At 45.7% G+C, this 17,766-nt stretch overlaps 1 protein-coding gene across 1 annotated transcript in view; it reads left to right on the top strand.

Annotated features, from left to right (window-relative positions):
• The window catches only part of ARVCF (ARVCF delta catenin family member), a 169,114-nt gene extending 151,767 nt beyond the window's left edge, over positions 1-17,347 (top strand). The window contains exons 10-17 of the mRNA XM_082325454.1: positions 2,223-2,350; positions 3,307-3,457; positions 4,808-5,000; positions 6,183-6,294; positions 6,891-6,981; positions 8,178-8,231; positions 13,574-13,665; positions 17,254-17,347. Coding sequence (XP_082181580.1) covers positions 2,223-2,350; positions 3,307-3,457; positions 4,808-5,000; positions 6,183-6,294; positions 6,891-6,981; positions 8,178-8,231; positions 13,574-13,665; positions 17,254-17,259 — 827 coding nt within the window. The 3' untranslated portion in view covers positions 17,260-17,347. The remainder of the gene's footprint in view (positions 1-2,222; positions 2,351-3,306; positions 3,458-4,807; positions 5,001-6,182; positions 6,295-6,890; positions 6,982-8,177; positions 8,232-13,573; positions 13,666-17,253) is intronic.
• The last annotated feature ends 419 nt before the right edge of the window (positions 17,348-17,766 follow it).

Raw genomic sequence — 17,766 nt, 5'->3', positions numbered from 1 at the left:
AAAAAGGTGATATGAAGGTCATATTGGAGTCAGATAATCACAAACTTATTCGGGGAATGGAGAAAAGCTATACAACTGTTCATGCTTCATGTATTAAGTAACTACAGTTTTTCTCAGCGTTCAATATAGAGGGCAATGATCCCAATGCACGAGGAGGACACTGGAGAAGAGGAGAGTAAGTGGTATGGATTGGCGGGATGCCTTTGGGGATTGCCATCTGTTGCGGCTTGCACAGATCTGTAGGGTGTCATGTGGCAAGCAAGTGGTGGCATTAAAACCAGCCGCAGACCCGGAGCGGGTTAACTACCCCGTCGCTTGAGAAGAGCGCGCACGTGCTGGGATGCACGCGGGAAGCTGAGCAGGGAAAGCATGAGCCAGCACGTGGCAGCTCGTGCGTCCTCTCGCATAGGTCGGGTTTTTGGTAGGGAGCAAAGAAACCCTTGGCTGATGAAGTGTGTTTTCTTGCTTTCGATGGGATAAATAAGCCCTGTATATCCAGGGGGTTAACGTGGCCTGTGTTTATAGGTAGTGTTATACAAGGTTTGAAGTACTGAGTTCTGAGCTCTTGACTCACATAGTTCCGCAGCAATAACTAGTATGAAAAATATGGAGAAACAGTTAGATTTGAAATGTAAGGCTTTAATTTCAGAAAGCCTTTAGCAACAGAGAATTTTTAAAAAGAAAAAAACTGATAGGATATCCACTTGATAGGATAGCATTGTTCAGTTCTCTTGCTTCTAGGTTTGATCTGAGATGTCTGAAATATGATAATCTGTGCTGAAAAATATGTATATGAGGGATGGGTGATTTTGAAGAGAAAGTACTGAAGAGAGGGAGTGATGTGTGTTTGCAGGTTTCCTGTCTTGCTAGTGGAAAACTTGCTTTGAATTATGCTACACTTGTAGGACAGCATCTTGTTATGTGAAAAACATTCTTTTCATGTGCACAAATAAAAAAAAATTCTTCTGCTCAAACAAGCTTCAGATTTCCTCTTTTGCCCAAGCTCATTCACACTTTTATGCTTTCTTTCATGTCATGTTTTTCCAAAAATCCTTTCCTAGTTACCTGTGCCTGCTGAACTTCATTTATTGCAAACACCCCAAAAGCCACCAATCCAGAAATATCTTCCAGCTACAGTGACTGCAGATGAGCCTACGTTGACCATAGGTCGCTTGTGCCTTCCTGCACTCACCAAAACGCTTTAGGGGATTTAGTATTTTGTTCACGTAATCTGAAGAGCACCGTGATCTTTGAGATCGTGTTTGTCCGGCAAGGCCTTTAACTGGGTGCTTGCATACTTCTTCCCTCATCGATGCAGTGTGTCATGCCACACTTAGTGAAGAAAGACAGGTAAAAATGGCTTCAAAATATGCAACAACTTGGAATGATGAAGTTCTTGCCTAAGATCCCCTTTTTAATATGGGTAGATGGATAAATCTTGATCCTTTGGATGAGGAAGTCAAGACAGGGATGCTCCTGTCAGTTACTCAGCATCACAAAAGGAAATCTGTGGCAGAACTAGGAATAGTTCTCATTCCTGTCGTGCTTAAACCGCAAAGCTGATCCAGCGACTCTGGGGATATTTGGTTAGCGTGTGTGTCTGTCGCAGCCTCCCAGTGTGGTAGGATGGTGGAGTATTTCTTTACCTAGTATTTGAACTGGAGTCAGCATTCCTCCCTGCCCCTGCCGACTGGGGATTCTAGTCACTTTGACATCTTGCATCTTCCCTTCGTCACCGAGGTGTGAGAAGGGGCTGGCTGATATGATCGTGTAGCTTGCTCTCTTTGGCCCCGTTGCTTGTGTCTGTAAAGGTCCTGAGAGAGGTTTGAATGAAAACAGGAGTGCAAGGTGAATTTGCGACCCAATCTAGAGATGCAAAGTAAGAGTTGTTGCAGGCAAAGATTGCCTCTTGTCACCTTGTTATTACACACGTGTACTCTGCCTGCCAGGCAGTATATAGCATAGCACAGATTTCAGAAAGAATTGTCAACCTGAAGACACAGGAACCTTCGGCCCAGGTGGATGTCCTGCGCGCGAGTTCCCATGTGCGCCGTTTTCAACAACTGTGGGTAAAATGTCCTGGACGTGGCCGAAGCCTTTCTTTCTGTGGTGTGCTTTCTCCTTGCTGTTCTCCTATGTGATTAAATAAAGGTATGTTATGTGTGTATTCATACATAGCCTTCTCTGCTTCTCTTGCTTCTGTTCTCTTGCCTCACCTGCAGGCTTTGAATTACTGTACCAGCCAGATGTGGTCCGACTGTACCTCTCCATCCTCACCGAAAGTCAGAACTTCAACACTCTGGAAGCTGCAGCAGGGGCTTTGCAGAATCTCAGTGCTGGCAACTGGACGGTGAGTGCAGTCTTCTCTTTAGTCTCTTTTGTTTCCTCTGTGTAAGTAAAGAACAAAGCTTTGTCCCATTATAAGTGCACTGTTAATTTGAGCATTTACGTCTCCTTTAAATAGGAAGGAGGTGGGAACCCCAAATAAATTATTTCCACCTTATCTGCCCACTTAAAATGTTTTGCATCTTCTGGACAAATGGTGTTTACGTAGTGGAAGTGTCACTGAGCTCATGACGATTTAACCATGAGCAGGGTTTACTACTTAAACCACTTAACCATTGCTTTGTCCATTCCGAAAACCTTGTTGTTAGATGATGAAGTGTCCTGAATACTTAATTCCTTGGATTGTCAGATTGCTCAGGAAACTGCACTCCAAAGCATCCTCTGATACCCTGTCTGAAGCGTCCCCAGCACTAATCAGGCAGTTCTCTCAAAGGTATGCCTGATCGCTTCTAGAACCGCACGGCAAAGCGGGACTGATCAGCAGCCTGAGGATCAGCGGGGTGGTGTTTCACAGCTGTCTTGAGTACAGTTTATTTTAAAATCAATCATGAAACAGAATAAAAGCATGAAATTGGAGGTGGGGGAAGATAACAGATGCTTTGGGTGCTTTACTGTTCCTTCCAGATGACCCCTTTTTTCCTAATCCAGAGGGATGTGTTTTCACACCGAGGTGTGTACAGAGCAGATGCTGGCGGATGCTGCTCCTTCCTGCTATTTCTGTCCTCTTTCCCCAGCAGCTTGCTAAGCTGTAGGATGAACTTCTGCATCCTTTCTTCCTTGGTGCCTGATGAACTTGAATGATGGGTTAAGTTATAGATGCATCAGCACACACAACCTAACCAGCCTTTGCAGGGAAGAAAATGAATTACAGCACCGCAAGAAACGCCCGGGGCAAGGAAGGGGCAGGTATATGAACTCACAATGCTTTGTGTTGTTTCTTTTCCCCTGTGTTCTGATCAGTGGTCCACGTACATCCGTGCAACAGTGCGGAAGGAGAGAGGCTTACCAGTGCTTGTGGAGCTGCTCCAGTCCGACTCTGACAAGGTTGTGAGGGCTGTCTCGATTGCCCTGAGAAACCTTTCCATGGATCGTCGCAATAAAGATCTTATAGGTATCTTCTGAACTTTTCTAACCAGGCTGGGATCTTGGATACCCTTGAGAGACCTCACATTTTCTGTCACTTGTGCTGAGGATTCATTCTGTATGCAGTTTCCATCCACGCTGTCGAAGGTTACCGTGTAGCCACCAAGCGGAGGGCTGTTATCTCTGAAAGTATTTCCAGCCCATTCAAACAAGCCGTGGTTTGAGGGAAATCTCTAACTCAGGAGTAAAAACAGATGTAGATTTTGGCAGGAGAGAGGAGTGGGTGTAGGTGTGCAGAGGATTGGGTGGGTTAAGAGGTTTCTTGTCCCTTCCTTAGCTCTGGCTGACACGGCACTTGTGCTCCTGGTCGCACCTGGTCGTTACAGAGACGTTGCTCCGTAGGCCTGCTGTTTAGCTTGGAGCGGGAGTCTTGCCCTCGGCATGCTGAGCTAACCTGGGGCAGTGCAGCAGGCTCTGAAGCTGTCCCTTTTTTCTCGCTTCTTCCTTCCCTTCTCCTCCTTTTGCGTGGCAGTTGCTTGTAGAAGCTGGACACCAAACAACTTACTCTTCTTCAAGTTAGTTCTTCAGCAGTGCTCACTAGCTCCTATCCAAAGGGGTAAATAAGCGTTCATCTGCCCATAAGCAGGAATCTGAAAGATGTGAGTTGAGTTTTCCTCTGGATGCCTCTGTGTTTAACTGATGTATTTGTTTAAACTGTAACCTTGTCAGGCCAGGAAATATTGGTCACGCATTGAGGGCCATCATCCAAGTTGATACTAACAAACAGCAAGGTGGGATTCTGCCCGAATACATCAGGTTCTTTTTTTAATAGTTCAGAGGTGTAACTAGGCAAATGGTACAGACGGACGCCTGGGAGCCATAAACTCTGGACTCCTTGGTTTTCCTCCAGTCCTATACACTGAGAAGGCTAACTGCACCCAGGAGGAAACACTCGTACCTTTGCTGGGGGAAGGTTAATAAATGCACGGCTGCACACCTTGCCCCAGAAGGCCTATTACAAGGCTAAGTTGAGTAAGCCATGTGCGTGTATTGTGGCATTAGCAGCAGCTACTGGATGCTTTTTGCCTCAGGCATTGCAAAGTATGATAGATGCTGGCTGTAGAATTCTCAATAAAGGTTGCTTTTTTTTTTCTTCCTCAGTACCTTTTAGCGTTCATGATGGAGTTTGTCTTGGGTATCAACACTCAGTCACCTTGAAATAATGAATAAGTACACTGTTAGGTTACAGTCTTGAGGTTCAAAACATGTGCATTATAAAGTTTTTTGACCTGGCAAACACTCTTGAGTTTTATCATTCAGGATGGGAAGCTGAAGTGATTTTTATGGCTGACTAATGGTTTCTCTTCCCCTTATCTAGGTAGTTATGCCATGGGTGAGCTGGTAAGAAATTTGCCTAGCAGGCAGCAGAGAACTGCAAAGAACCTGGAAGAGGATACAGTGGTTGCGGTGCTGAATACCATCCATGAAATCATTACTGACAGCTCGGAAAATGCAAGGTCTCTGATCCAGACACAGGGCATTCAGAAGCTGGTCGCTATCAGCAAGTCAAGGTAAGCAGCCGTTGAAAGCACAATGCATAAGAACTCACTGCAAACACGAACATGTCACTATGAACAGCAGCTTTTGCTTTGTGAATGTATTCAAGCATCCTAACCTTTCAGAGTAATTAATATATACGGAGTAAAAACAGTCAGCACCTTTAATAGGTTTACTTGATTAAAAAAAAAAAAAAAGTTAATCGAGTAGTAACTTCAGTCATGTGAAGACATGCTCTCTCCTTGTCAGATACATCTTAGCACCACGTATGCATTTAGCAGAGATAATTTGCAGTGAAACCGTGATCTTTATTTTTAGCGTGGGAGGCCTTTTTCCTGTGGCAGCATTCCATTCCTGGAATGCCAGTGATGAAATCTGTTTCTTTTAAGTAAAATGATTAATGATGTGCAGTAATCGTTCTGGCCGAAGGGCTGGTGGTGGTAGTTTGAAGTGACAAATTTTCACTCCACAGGTCTGTTGAAAACTGCCTTCTGACTGCTTTATAGAAAAGTTTGTTTCATATAGTTCAGCCAGTCAGACATTATAGGTGTGTTTTCAGCAGGCTTTCGGGAGAGTAGCTGAAGACTTTGTTGGGTTGCATTGTTAGGAAATATGAGCGCCAACCGAGAATCTAGCCCTGTATTATTTTATGGCGGGTGCGTGTGTACTGACTTAGTAAGGAATCGATAAAACTTCATTTTCTGTTTAAAAACAGCTTATTTTTTGCTGACCCAAATTGCTTTGTAAGGTATTCTAAATCATAAAGCAACTTCATTGAATTGTGAGGAATATATGTAAGTTGGGGTGAAGGTTTGAAAAGTGGCTTAGAACTTGTTTTGTTGGGTTTTTTCCTACATAAATCCAGGCAGGATGGAATCCATCTGGTTTTTGTTAATGACAGCTACAAGACAAAAGGGTCACCCTGGCTTCAGTGCTTGCCCAGCAATACACGTGAAAACCCAGAAATCTGCACAATTTACAACTTTTGTTTGGACTCTTTTTTTTGTCAGCAAATACCTATAGATATGAAGAAGTCACTGAATGATTTCACATATATCCTATAGCTTATAGGTTCAAAGAACAGCTGTATGGAGTACTAGGTTATCTCCTGGATATTGTTTTGGTGCAAAGAGGTCAACATATGAATAGTCTTATATTGCTTGATACTTAAGCTCTAATTTTATCTCGCAAATCAGCCAGTCTCCCAGAGAAACAAAAGCGGCATCTCACGTTCTTCAGATGATCTGGAGCTATAAAGAACTACGAAATGCCCTGCAGAAGGATGGGTGGAACAAGTCACACTTCCAGGTAAAGTTGCTGGGTGTTAGATTTAGTTGTGGAAGTGCCCGAGTGGAAGATGTCCAAACTTAGTCTGAAATTACAGTCTGATAGACCGTGGGCTTTGGTTCTGTTCTTCTAGGTGATAGAACGATGTATTGTAATCTCTTCAGTCACGGCATCATGCATATGCTTGCTGGGTATGTTTTTCAGTGGTCTGTGAAATGCAGCTTTTTAGGGTTCGGAAGTATGCCACCTCGTATAGGGCAAATGCTCGTGCTTCACTGGAGGAAGGATGAGCGCGTCTTGTCGTAGTTGTCTCTCGTTTGAAACGCTCCGTCGAGCAGCAGAGGGCAGCCGCCTCTTCTGACACGCAGCCTCCTCCTCCTTCCCCGTGGAAAGGTTTTGCTCCTTGCACAGACCAACAATGCTGCCATTTAGATAACAGGAAAAAAACTCCACCAACAAATCTATATGAACATAAAAAATACTCCAGTGCTCTATTATCGACAGAAGGGGGGCTTAGCAGCATTCCATAGTCTCTCTCCATACTGTTGGTTTGTTTATTTTTCGTGCTCGGTTGCCCTGAGTAGCAATTTTGTATTTATGCGATTTTTGTCTGGTAGTCTGTTTCTGCGACTCCAAAGGGTTCCAAAGGCACTACTGGCAGGTCTGCCTATGACGACAGCACTCTGCCGCTGGTGGATAAAAGTCAAGGTCAGTTCTGCTTTTTATCACTTTGTCTGTTGTGCTTTGCTTGCTTGTTTTCTGGATTTGCCACATCTGTGTTGTGGCATGAGGGGGTAAAAATATATTATTTCTGTGGTGATTTTTACCCCACCGTCCCAAAATGCTCAGTCCTGTTAGCTGGATATGGATAGTATTCCTTCCCTTGTGAAATGTGCGCTACTGATGTTGTTTTCTCAACTTGTATGCAACATAATCAGTTAAATCTTCCTGGGAGAATTGGGGATAGACATGAGATGGGACTTGGAAAGAGGAGAACAGCCTTGTTTGACAATGTTACATATTAATAAATCTGCCCTTCAGCCAGGCGGTGGGCTTGGCCTTGCCCCTACGCAGTACTGGGGTCTTTTCCTTTCTGAAGAAACGTGCCGGTTTTGGCGGTGCTTCTTCCTCGGCTGCGCAGTTTTTTCATTGGAGACGGTTTGTCCAAACGCTGGCTAAACCTGTCTGCGCTTCTTCATGAGGCCTGACGCAGCCACACCGACACTGGTGTGGCTCCAGCTTTAATTTCATTATGATTGCTTTGTCTCTGAATCTGGTCCTAGTTTCCAACGCTTGAATGTCAACATTTGTTTTCAGAAATCTTTAGTCTCCTACGGCAGAGTTTGCCGTGTTGCGCTTTACCTGGTTTAACGGCAGATCACCGCAGAAAGGACAGCCCCACGCTGCCCTGCCTGTCTTCCATCAGACCTGGCAGGTTTTGCAGAGAGGGTGACTGGTCAGTGTGCTGATCTGACAAAAACTCCGTGTTTTCTTTGTGGGTTACCTTTCTGTTGGCTCAGCAGGCTGCTAGATTGGATTGTGTGCCATCTGGAGCTGCACCCTTCCTTATTTTCCCTCTATTCTGGAGAGACCAGAGAAAAAACCTGTGGTAGGCAGTCCAAAGCAGAACTGCGTTTTCTGTTACCACTTGGAGAGAGGGAGTTCTGTATTACGGTGCCAAAGCAGAAAATACAAGGATTGCATGTGCTCTCTGGAGAGCTTAAATCAAACTTCTCTTTCTGAATGGATAACAGTTGAATAGCTTGCTGTTTGTTTGTTTGTTTGTTTTTTACAGCAGTCTCTGCATTCAGTACTTTATGGACCTCCTGGTCCTGTGACTAATTTAAAAATACCTGGTGTTGAGAAAAGCAAATGTAACTCATTTCAATGTTTCTGTTTTATAGATAACGAGAAGGCTGGGAGTCGCGATATGATACCTATGGATGAACTTGGCCCAGGTAAATTCAGCCATAGATCAGCCCCTCTGTCTGCTTCGATAGAGCACGCTGTCACTCACAGCAAAGTTCAGCTATTTCTCTAGGTGATATTCTTTCAGATGGATAAAGCTGACATTTAAAAACAGAACATTACCTTACAAAAGATAGGTCGTCATCCGTCATCTTTCTTTTTTCTGTCTTTGTTTTTTCTTTTAAATACACATAGAGTGTACACACCAATTTCTCCACTACTTTAAGCGTATAATGGAGATGCACTGACCTAGCTTTCACTCTAGTCTCTGGCCCCTGAGGCAGCTGCATTCCCTCTTACAGATCTGGAAGTCTGGGGATTCAGAAGGGAAAAACAGAAAAAAACAGTTCAAAACTGACTTCAGTGTAACGCTTGTGTCTAAATCTGTTCTGCCTTTGTTTTCTGTAGGTAGCACCAACAATAAGTTAGTATGTGTGATATTCCTGGCTCCAGCTTTCCTTTACCTGCATCTAGCCAGGCCTGGCTTTTCCTACAGACTGAGAGCAGCCACCTGCTGCCAATGAGGTGCTCTGAGATGGATAAGCTCTGTAGTTTAAGACTTAGAGAGGGTTTTTTTCTTTACTGAGGTAGATAAAGGTGCTGTGTGGTCTCTTGGGAATTTGCTTTACTTCTTCCAGTTGATGTTATTTTTATTTAAATACCTGTATTAATGCCTCCAAATCACACAGTTTGATATACTGCTATTTGTGATTGTAGCTGAAAAAAATAGCAAGTTAGAACCAAGCTGAAAGCCAAGCACGTTCAGACGTTAAAATAGCAGGTATATATTACCTTTCATCTTCTTAGAAAAATAAGATGCCACCTGCCACGAATCAACTGTCCATATGTATTTTGCCTAAGGGAACACTGAAACATTTGCTCTCACAATGGAAGAAGATAACTGTGGAGAAGATTGCCTGGCAGGATAGCTGTGTGCTAGCAGGTGCTGCAGTATGGGCAGTGCTGGTCGTTTATAGGCTCAATATTAATTGTTGCCTTATGCTTTCAGGAGTTACCGGTACAGCTCTGAGTACAAAATGAAATGCAAATTAACAGCATATGTACATCAGGCAGGTTCTCTGGGCCGTTCTGTTCTCCGATCTTTTCATCACTATTAGAAGATGAAATCTGTCAAGTTGTCCTGACCCCAGCTCTTCGGTGCTTTTTAACGCCAGTATGACTATAACTTTGCGCTGTTTCAGAGGTCAACTGAGAAGGGACTAAATTAATTTATCCAGTTTACTATCCTTAATTCCAAGGAACTGGAATAACAACGTAGTACTTCATCTCTTTCCTTCAGGCTCTTCCAGATGCCATATGTTTTTTGCCTTATGGGCATACTTACATGAGGAGCTGCTCTAGACTATATTTTCTGATTTTAACTTCATTGTGGACTGTTGTATTCTGGAGTTTGTGTTCTTTTTCCTTTCTGGAGTGAACTGGCAGATATAAGGAGCAGAACATCAACATGCAGCCCTCTGGGTTTGCACCTCCAGTAAGCACAGTTTGGTTGTATCCCCACATACTCCACACCAGTCTACGTTGAGCCTCCAGGAGAGACTGACCTCACTTATGTTTGCAAAGCAAATGCATGACAGAGTAGCAGAGACAGTTGTCCAGCATCCCAGCTTATCTTTTTATTTCTTTTTATTGCAGAAAGTCCTGTGCCCTGGTTTCAGTTGTGTGTTTTTCCCTTGCCTTCCTCTTTCTGACTCCACTTGCCCCAAGATCTTTCTACTTTATGTTCACTGTGTTTTAGAGAATTCTCATCTGCCTCCAGCTTTTTGTTGTTCATTTCATTTCATTCAGATGGTTCCAGGTTGCATAATTATCTTCCTGGTGTACCGCTTTGGTACTGAACTGCAGTTGCCTCAAACACGTTGGAGCCTGTCAGTGCAGAATTCAGTGGCTCGCCACGCCACACACGTCAGAGGTACCCGTCCGTTTGGCCAGGTCCTTCCAGCCCAGAGTCTTCCTCCTGCTCCCCTGCAGCGTACAAGGCTGCTTGTTCCAGAACATCCCCGCCTGTCCGCCGCTCATCGATTGCCTCTTCTTATCAGGGTTCAGCTGTCCTGGTGCCTGGGCCCTTACTGTTCACCCATGTTGTCTCTTCTTCAAGACCGCAAAAAGAAAATTGCTATTGGTATCTCAGCTTGTTTGCTAATGCTGTGGGGGACATCCTTCTCTATAAAGGTATTTAATTCGCTATCAGTGTGGCTAGGGAGGCAGAAAGATACGTTCCCCATCAGCTGGCAGTACCAGACCAGTCAGATTCCTGTTGTCTGGAGCAATGGGAGGGCCTGGGTAGAGCATGGATGTCCTGGGAGATGGAAGAAAACGTGTTAGGAGTTACCGTGGGATGCACTAGACAGCCCTGCGCAGAGAGAGCTCAGGTCTGTCAGACTTCTTCAGCTCCAGACAAGCGGCTCTGCACCGACTGATCTGAAGATCATCGACGCTTACTGTCGCCTGCTGCCTGAGGGTGGCTGTGGCCCGGAGCTGTCTGCAGAAGCAGCAGAGCTGTGATCTCAAGGCTGGATGCCAGATGTGTGAGTTCTCCAAAACTGTGCCTGTGCCTCAGTTCACCTACAGTCAGTCAGAGAAGAGCGTCTGGGAGCTGAGGATTGTTCAGACCAGAGACACGTGGTTCAGATGCCCCTGTCCTACACACCCATCTTCAGGCACAACTTTGCCTTTCTCCTCCTCCTCCTCTTTGATGAGTCTGGAGGTTTGATCTTTCTAAGTTGAGGGCTGTGTGAGGGCACAGATGCACCGACACTCAGCAGGCGTTTGGTCCTGTAATTTATGATGACATTAAAATGTTGCTGCAGAGTGAACGGGAGGTGGTCAGTGAAGCAAGAGAGAAGACAACAAGCAGAAAGGTGAGAGAGAGGAATAAACAAGCCAAGAATGGGACATCCTCTCTTGGCCAATTTAACTTTTGTCTATAGGTTGGATCGTATTAACTCAGAGTAATGCACTTATACCTTGGAGCAGTAAGATCTGTGTAGGTCTCCTTTATGCCACAGAAACAGAGTTCATTCTGATTACTTTTTAGAACGAATCTGAAACACGGGCGAAGCAGTGCTTTCTAATTTCTTTGGAGAGCTGTGCTCCTTGGGGCACTGAGGTATTACTTCTCTGATGCAGCCTCCTTCAAGATATTTCTCATTTTATTAGGTCAAATCATGAACTTCCTATCTCTGCTGCTGCTTATCTTGACAGAGGCGTAGCACAGTGTGTGGGTTTCAGAAGCACATAATCCATTAGCGCTGCTGTGTGCGGCACCGTTAGCATGCAGACCACACAGCAGCGGGCTGACGGCACGAATTGCAAAACGTGTTGGAACTTAGAGATGAAGAACAAAGTTCTTGACGGTTCTTTGCTGTTAGATTACTGCCACTGTGCAAGAGCTTGATCTTCCTGTTGCTGCTGTCCTGGCTAAGCACGGTTTTTTAATTTTTTAGTAGTATTGAAGATGTGGTGTGCTTCTCATTTCTTGTGATTACAGTCCTTACTTCCCAGGGAGCAAGGTCAGAAGTATCACAGCTGCCGTACTTCACTTAGTAGCTGTTGCTTTCTGGGGGCAGGTTAAAGGTTTCCTTTATATCTCGGCAATTCATTTAAAAAATGTTTGTGGATCACCTGTGATGATGGCACTACAAAAATGTAAAGTGATCCGTTACATCATTGTGAGTATAATTAATGTTAGATTGTAAAAAGCTACCGCTCAGTTGTTTGAGTTTGATTTTTTTGGGGAGTCAGCATGTTTCCATCATTTAAATACATACCTACATGAACTAGTTACTCCTAAATAAATGATGAATCTTTAGATGAGGATATGACTTACTGGCACTATTCACGCCTGTCATTTGAACGAGAATGACTGGTCACGCGTTCCTCCGCAGATGCTGGGTGCAGCTGGTAGGCTTTAGGGTTTTTCTTTCCTGTTCGGAAGGAATGGCCAAGAATGTTAGGCATCTTCATTGCCAACAAATAATTGTAAGTAAAGCTCTGTGTAGCGATTATTTTCATGCTTTAAGATCCGTGTACTACACGTGTAGCACCAAAATTCTTTAGTTATTTTTAGGCAGCGTGGTTAAATAATCTGCTGCTGTCCACGATGGCATAAATACGTGCCACTTCGGGTGCTTGTTGCAGGTCTGCGTGCACTTTGATTCGTAAGATGCACAGGAAAACTACAGCTCTTTTAAAACTTAACCTGGCCGTGGCCAGCAGAAGCATCACGTAGGGCCCTGCTCTGCGACTGTGTTTGGTCCCAGTCGCTCCAGCTGCGTGTGCTTTCGTCGTGTGGGCAACCAGTGCCCCTTTATGCCATGGGAGCCCCCCAGAAACAGGACTGACTTTTGCTTCGTGACCTCTGGCGGGCAAGTAATCAACCCAAAGAGGAGCATTTTGGTAGTGTACGTAAAACTTTTTTGTGGTATTCGAAGAACCCAGTTTGCCCGGACATGAAAACATTAATGATCCCTCAGTTACACAGGGGAAAACAAAAGCCCTATATATTTGCTATAAATTTGAGTGTCATTTGCTCCAGATTACGATGCTGTCAGAGCAGGAGAGGATCTATTTGTCACTGATAACGAGAGAAATCTGATGCATCAGGAAAACAAATGAAGATTTGCATTGGCTGACAATGATTCAAAGCAAAGGTTCTGAAATAATTAGAGCCATTTCTTTATAAAGCCCTCTCCCACTTCTCTTCCTTGCGTTCATCGCGCTTTCGTGTTGTTTCTTAGTTGTCGGGAGAAGAAGCACCAGCGGGTGCTGCTCTGTGATGGAGGACAGCCCAGGCACAGCAGGCTTTGCGCCGAGGTTTCGCCCAACGCGACAGGCGCTTTTCCTCAGGGCTCCGAAGGGGCCGCGTGGCCTGCTAGCAGCCAGGCCCAGGAAGAGCGGGAACGTGCTGCAGAGCATTCAGAGAACGAACACAGCCCATTAGCCAGGCTGCTAAGCAAGGGGCACAAGATTGGGGCTGAATTTGGAGTTCGTTAGCTGCGGGGCGCGAGACGACAACTTGCTACTTTCCTTGGGCGCACTAAAAACTGCAGCAGGCTGGGATGAAAACAGTGCTGCTTGCTAACGAGTGCCAGCATCTGACAGCGATATAAAGAGAGGGCTTTTCTGTTCTGTTTTAAGCTGGTAAAAATGAAATTTCAGAGCTGGAGCGCCTGTGAAAAGCAGGCTGCCAGCATCTTTGGGCTGTGACAGTTTATTTTCCTGTTTCTGTGCTGAAGAATTCTGCTAGCATCAGCTCTGGGTTTGCTCTTATTTGTGCTTCATGCCTGACTGTCGTGTTATTTCTCCTCAGATGGGTACTCCACCATCGATCACCGGGACAAGGAGCGCAAATACAAGGCCAGTGATAACACAGGGGATGCTTCGGAGAAAGAACCTTTAAAAGTGAGCGTCCTCTTACTGCTGAATGCTAGATAGTGCCTTAAAAGAAAGGAAGCCTGGTGTCCTCAGCAAGAAATACAGGGTAGTTACTCACCAGGGGACTGTAAAGGCTTGGGGTTTTTTGTTTTGTTTTGTTTTTTTAGATAAAGGCACCATTTCGTAACTTAGCACTTGGCTAACTAGAAATAAAAACAAAATGCTGCTTTCCAGTGCAGGAGCAAATGCAGGCAATCACTGTATTCTTCTAAATGGATGATGTTGTAAAAACAGAACGTGCTTGTTCTGTCACCCTCCTCCAGGCAGCATTCCCTAGCCCTCAGGTGCGTACGTGTGCTCAGACTTTGTTCCGAGGATAGTCGCTTCAGACGGTCACGCTGCTTCGTTGCTTTCAGCATGAGAAGCAGGCGTGAGCTTGTGTCTGTACAGCAGCGTGGTGAACAGCATTCGTTTCCCCAGCGCGTTCGCAGTCCTGACGGCGGACGGTGGGCATGGGCCGAGGAGATGGAGAGGGAGAGACTTGCAGAGTTATGTGTGTGCCTTCTAAAAACAAACTTAAACAACTTTATAATGAAAAAAAACCAAAAATCTTACTTCACAAAGCTCTTTGTATTGTGAGTTGTGTGCAAATGTGGCTTTAGTAGGCTCTGTGTAATTTCTGTCGCATTGCTGCGCCTTTTCAGCAGACCTTAAAAAGTCACTTAATGCTGTGGCCATCAGTTCTCCCTGGCCTCAAAACAAGCTTGTGTTTTCCCCTGGGGAAGTAATTTCGAGGAGGAAGAGGAGGATTCAGTGAAACAGGAGTCAGTGGTAGGAAACACTGTTGTTAGTCTGCAGAAGGCTGTCCTTAATAACCTTCAGCATGTTGCTGATAATATCAGAAAATCCAGGTGACTCAGTGGAAACAAACTTCAGTCAATTGGTAGGAAACCCCACTATTATTGAACAAGGGGAATACAAATGTGATTTGGAGAAAAATATTTCCATAGATCATGAATTAGGCTGCATCAGTCTGCCTACGGAGGCTTGCCTGGTCACGCCTTCCCCGCTGTGTCCTGCCTTTCCGTGAAGGTGTGCCCCGGAGAAAGGCTTCAATCCAGCCGGACGTTTTTTAAGCACAGATCACTCTCTCCAATCTGCCAGTTCTGGGTGCAGGTGCACCCTGTTGAAGGCTGCCCAGCTGGACTTTTTGGTAGAGGTGGTTGTGCTCCTTCGTTTGTTTTTGGAACTGATAAAACTGAGCTGATTGCTCAAGTCATGCAGTGTGCCCCCCGCCCCGCTCCAGTGTGGCGAGAGATGGCCCTGCCTGAACCAGTGCCAGCACAATAAACCTTCCGGTTCCCTCCTGGCAGTTCTAATATGTTTTGCAAGGATGCAGTGGGAATGGATGCGCTAAGTGACATAAGAACGTTGATCAAAAGGAGCTTGACAGAAAATGTCTTCCTAAGGAAAGCAGGCTAAGGCAGGAAGATTAACAAATACTTGTTATTTTTGCCACTCGAAAGTCATTATAGTGGTCTGGTACAACCCTCAAAGTCACATCAAGCAGCCCAAACTTCAGCGTATGTCTGAAGTGAAGCACAACCCAGAGTTCAGTGAGTAGCTGCTTTGCTTTCATGAGAAAGAGAAAAAACATTTCACCTCGATGATGCGTCTCCCGTCGTCTGTGCTGCCGCGTGGCTGTAAGGACAGCGGTGCCCCGGATTCAGCCTGGTGTTTGCCTCGGGGGCTGTGCTGCCGTGCCCTCAGCTGGGCCGAGCCGAGTGGCTGCTCCTCATCCTCCTCCCCGTGCGGTGAAACACAAACGCATCCGTGGGGTCTGCGGGCTCGTGAGCTGTTCGATAGCCATGGCTCTGAGGTTCAAGAGTGGCCGAGAACTGTGAATGACGATGGCAGGGAAGCGCAGCCTTTCGGCCGCTGCAGATGCTTTTGTCAGTATTGTGCCTTTGCTGATCTTTTTTCTTTCTCTACCACTAATTTTCCCTTGTGCTCCTTTAAGCTGACGTGTTTGGTGGTTCTGTTTGATTAATCCGCTCTGTTTTGCCTTTAACTCCTCACCCTGTGCTGCAGAATGACACAAATAGGAAAAACATTAACAGGAGTAACAGGGCTTCGGTGAATCTGGTGGATGCCCGTGACATTAAACCCCAGCCTGTTGACTCCTGGGTCTAATTTGCATGCATGGTAGGTCCTTTTAATGGTAATTGGTGCTAGTGATTAACTTGTCTCGTGCATGATCTGTACCGCTGTGGAATCTCTTCAAGGCTAACTGCTAACTGGGTCCCTTCAGACAAATGAAAATGCGTTTGGAAAAAAAGTGATGTTTATATTATTCAGTGTATCTTTAATGAAATGCAGTCAAACACCACTGTTTGATTAAAAAATAACCTGTCAAATAACCAGGCAGAAAATAATATCGTGAATGATTGGTTGTCAGCTGAAATGTGAATGATTTCTGCTGTTAGGCCACGGGAATGAATTTGAATAGTGTTTTCCTGCTTCCAACCATTTTTTCCCCCTCTATGCTCATTATAAGGATTAGCCTGAGACTTCAGGAAAGGCATATCCTTGACTATTTATGGATGTCCCCCGAGGTTCCCGTGAGTTACGCAGCCCTGCCCATCTGCAGGAGCGCTGCTGTCTGTGCACAAGTTACTTTGCAAGGAGAGATGGTTTTGGTTAGACAATAAACGTGACCCACAACTCCCACTTCTCAATTCCTTTTTTATTTTTTTTCCTGTGGCTAAAGAAAGGTGCCTTTTTGTCTCTTTCTAGTTCTCTGCCTTTGCCCCGTGCCAAGTTCCTCAGTAATATCCCTGGCCTTCCCTCGCCCCTGCCACTGCTCTGGGTGAAGGCTCTGGGCGCCTTTGCATCAGAGTGGACAACAGAACCGTTTAGGTGGGAAAAGACCCTTAAGATCATCAAGTCCAACCGTTAACCCAGCACTGCCAAGCCCACCACTAAGCCATGTCCCTAAGCACCACATCCACCCGGCTTTTAAATACCTCCAGGGATGGGGACTCAACCTTTAAAGGCCCAAATTCCAAAACATGGAGCATCATCCACCCCCGTAATTCTACATGGAAATCTCTTGCATTAGTGGGAGAGGAAACTCGGGGGGATGGGGGATTTTTTTGTTTTCCCCTCCTTCTTCTTTTAAGAGTCTAGTCTAAGTGCTGAGTGTCTACAGATTGTTTTTGTTCCGGGGCTGGAAGCCCCTGCCCAGAGCAGTTGTTGAACGTTGCCAGGCACTCTGCTGTAGCCACGGAGCGGACCCTGGCACCGTTGGCTTCCCGCAGCTCGGCAGCACTGCGTGGTCAGTCTTGTTGGCTTCGCCGAAGGGCAGAGATAAGTGTATGTGCGTAGTGCCTGTACGCCGCACTCCTGCGCTCTTTGCTGAGCCGTGAAGGCTGACAGGTGGGCTGCAGACTGAAAAATGAAGTCTGTGCTCGTTTTCTCCCAGTCGTACCCTTCAAGGAAGCCATATATTGGGGTTGGGTTGGCACTTGCAGTCACCATCCCACCACTGGCTGGTGGAGATCACCAAGGTCATGTTACTTGGTGGTATTAATCAGCTTTGACTTTATTTTGCAGGGCTAGAGTCCAACCACATTTTTTTTTAATTGAGGGGGAGAAACAAACATTGAATCGACACAGAGGATCTCATCAGTCACCACTGCCATTCCGGTTTGGAGGGCGCTGCATCCCTGACCAGGCTGCAGAGCCTAGGAGGATGTGGGGAGGAAGCACGACGGACTGCCATTGCCAACCCCGGAGCACCATGCCTTACAGCGAGACACTTTGCTTTTTAACTCGGTCACATTCCCACCAGAAAGAGCCACCACCTCCCCCTCCCTCCCGCTCCTGCAAGAAGCAAGCAAGCAAGCAAGAAAATAGAATCCAGGCTTCCACCTAGCTGGCTGCGTTCTTGGGTGACTCTGAGGTGGGGACGGTGCCAAGTGTGAGAAGCGAAGGCCGTGCGGCAGCAAAGACGACAGCTTCACAAGTGAACGAGGAACTGCAGAATATTTGAAATAATATCGTAGGTGTAGCCATGAAGATAATAGCACTTTTCTGGTTTGGGGCTCATTGTTTTGGTTTTTTGTT

This window comes from Platalea leucorodia, assembly GCF_965183815.1.
Source record: "Platalea leucorodia genome assembly, chromosome: 12".
NCBI classification, from domain to species: Eukaryota; Metazoa; Chordata; class Aves; order Pelecaniformes; family Threskiornithidae; genus Platalea; species Platalea leucorodia.
Note: the sequence above shows the minus strand (reverse complement) of the source record. Positions and strands in the feature narration are given on the sequence as shown.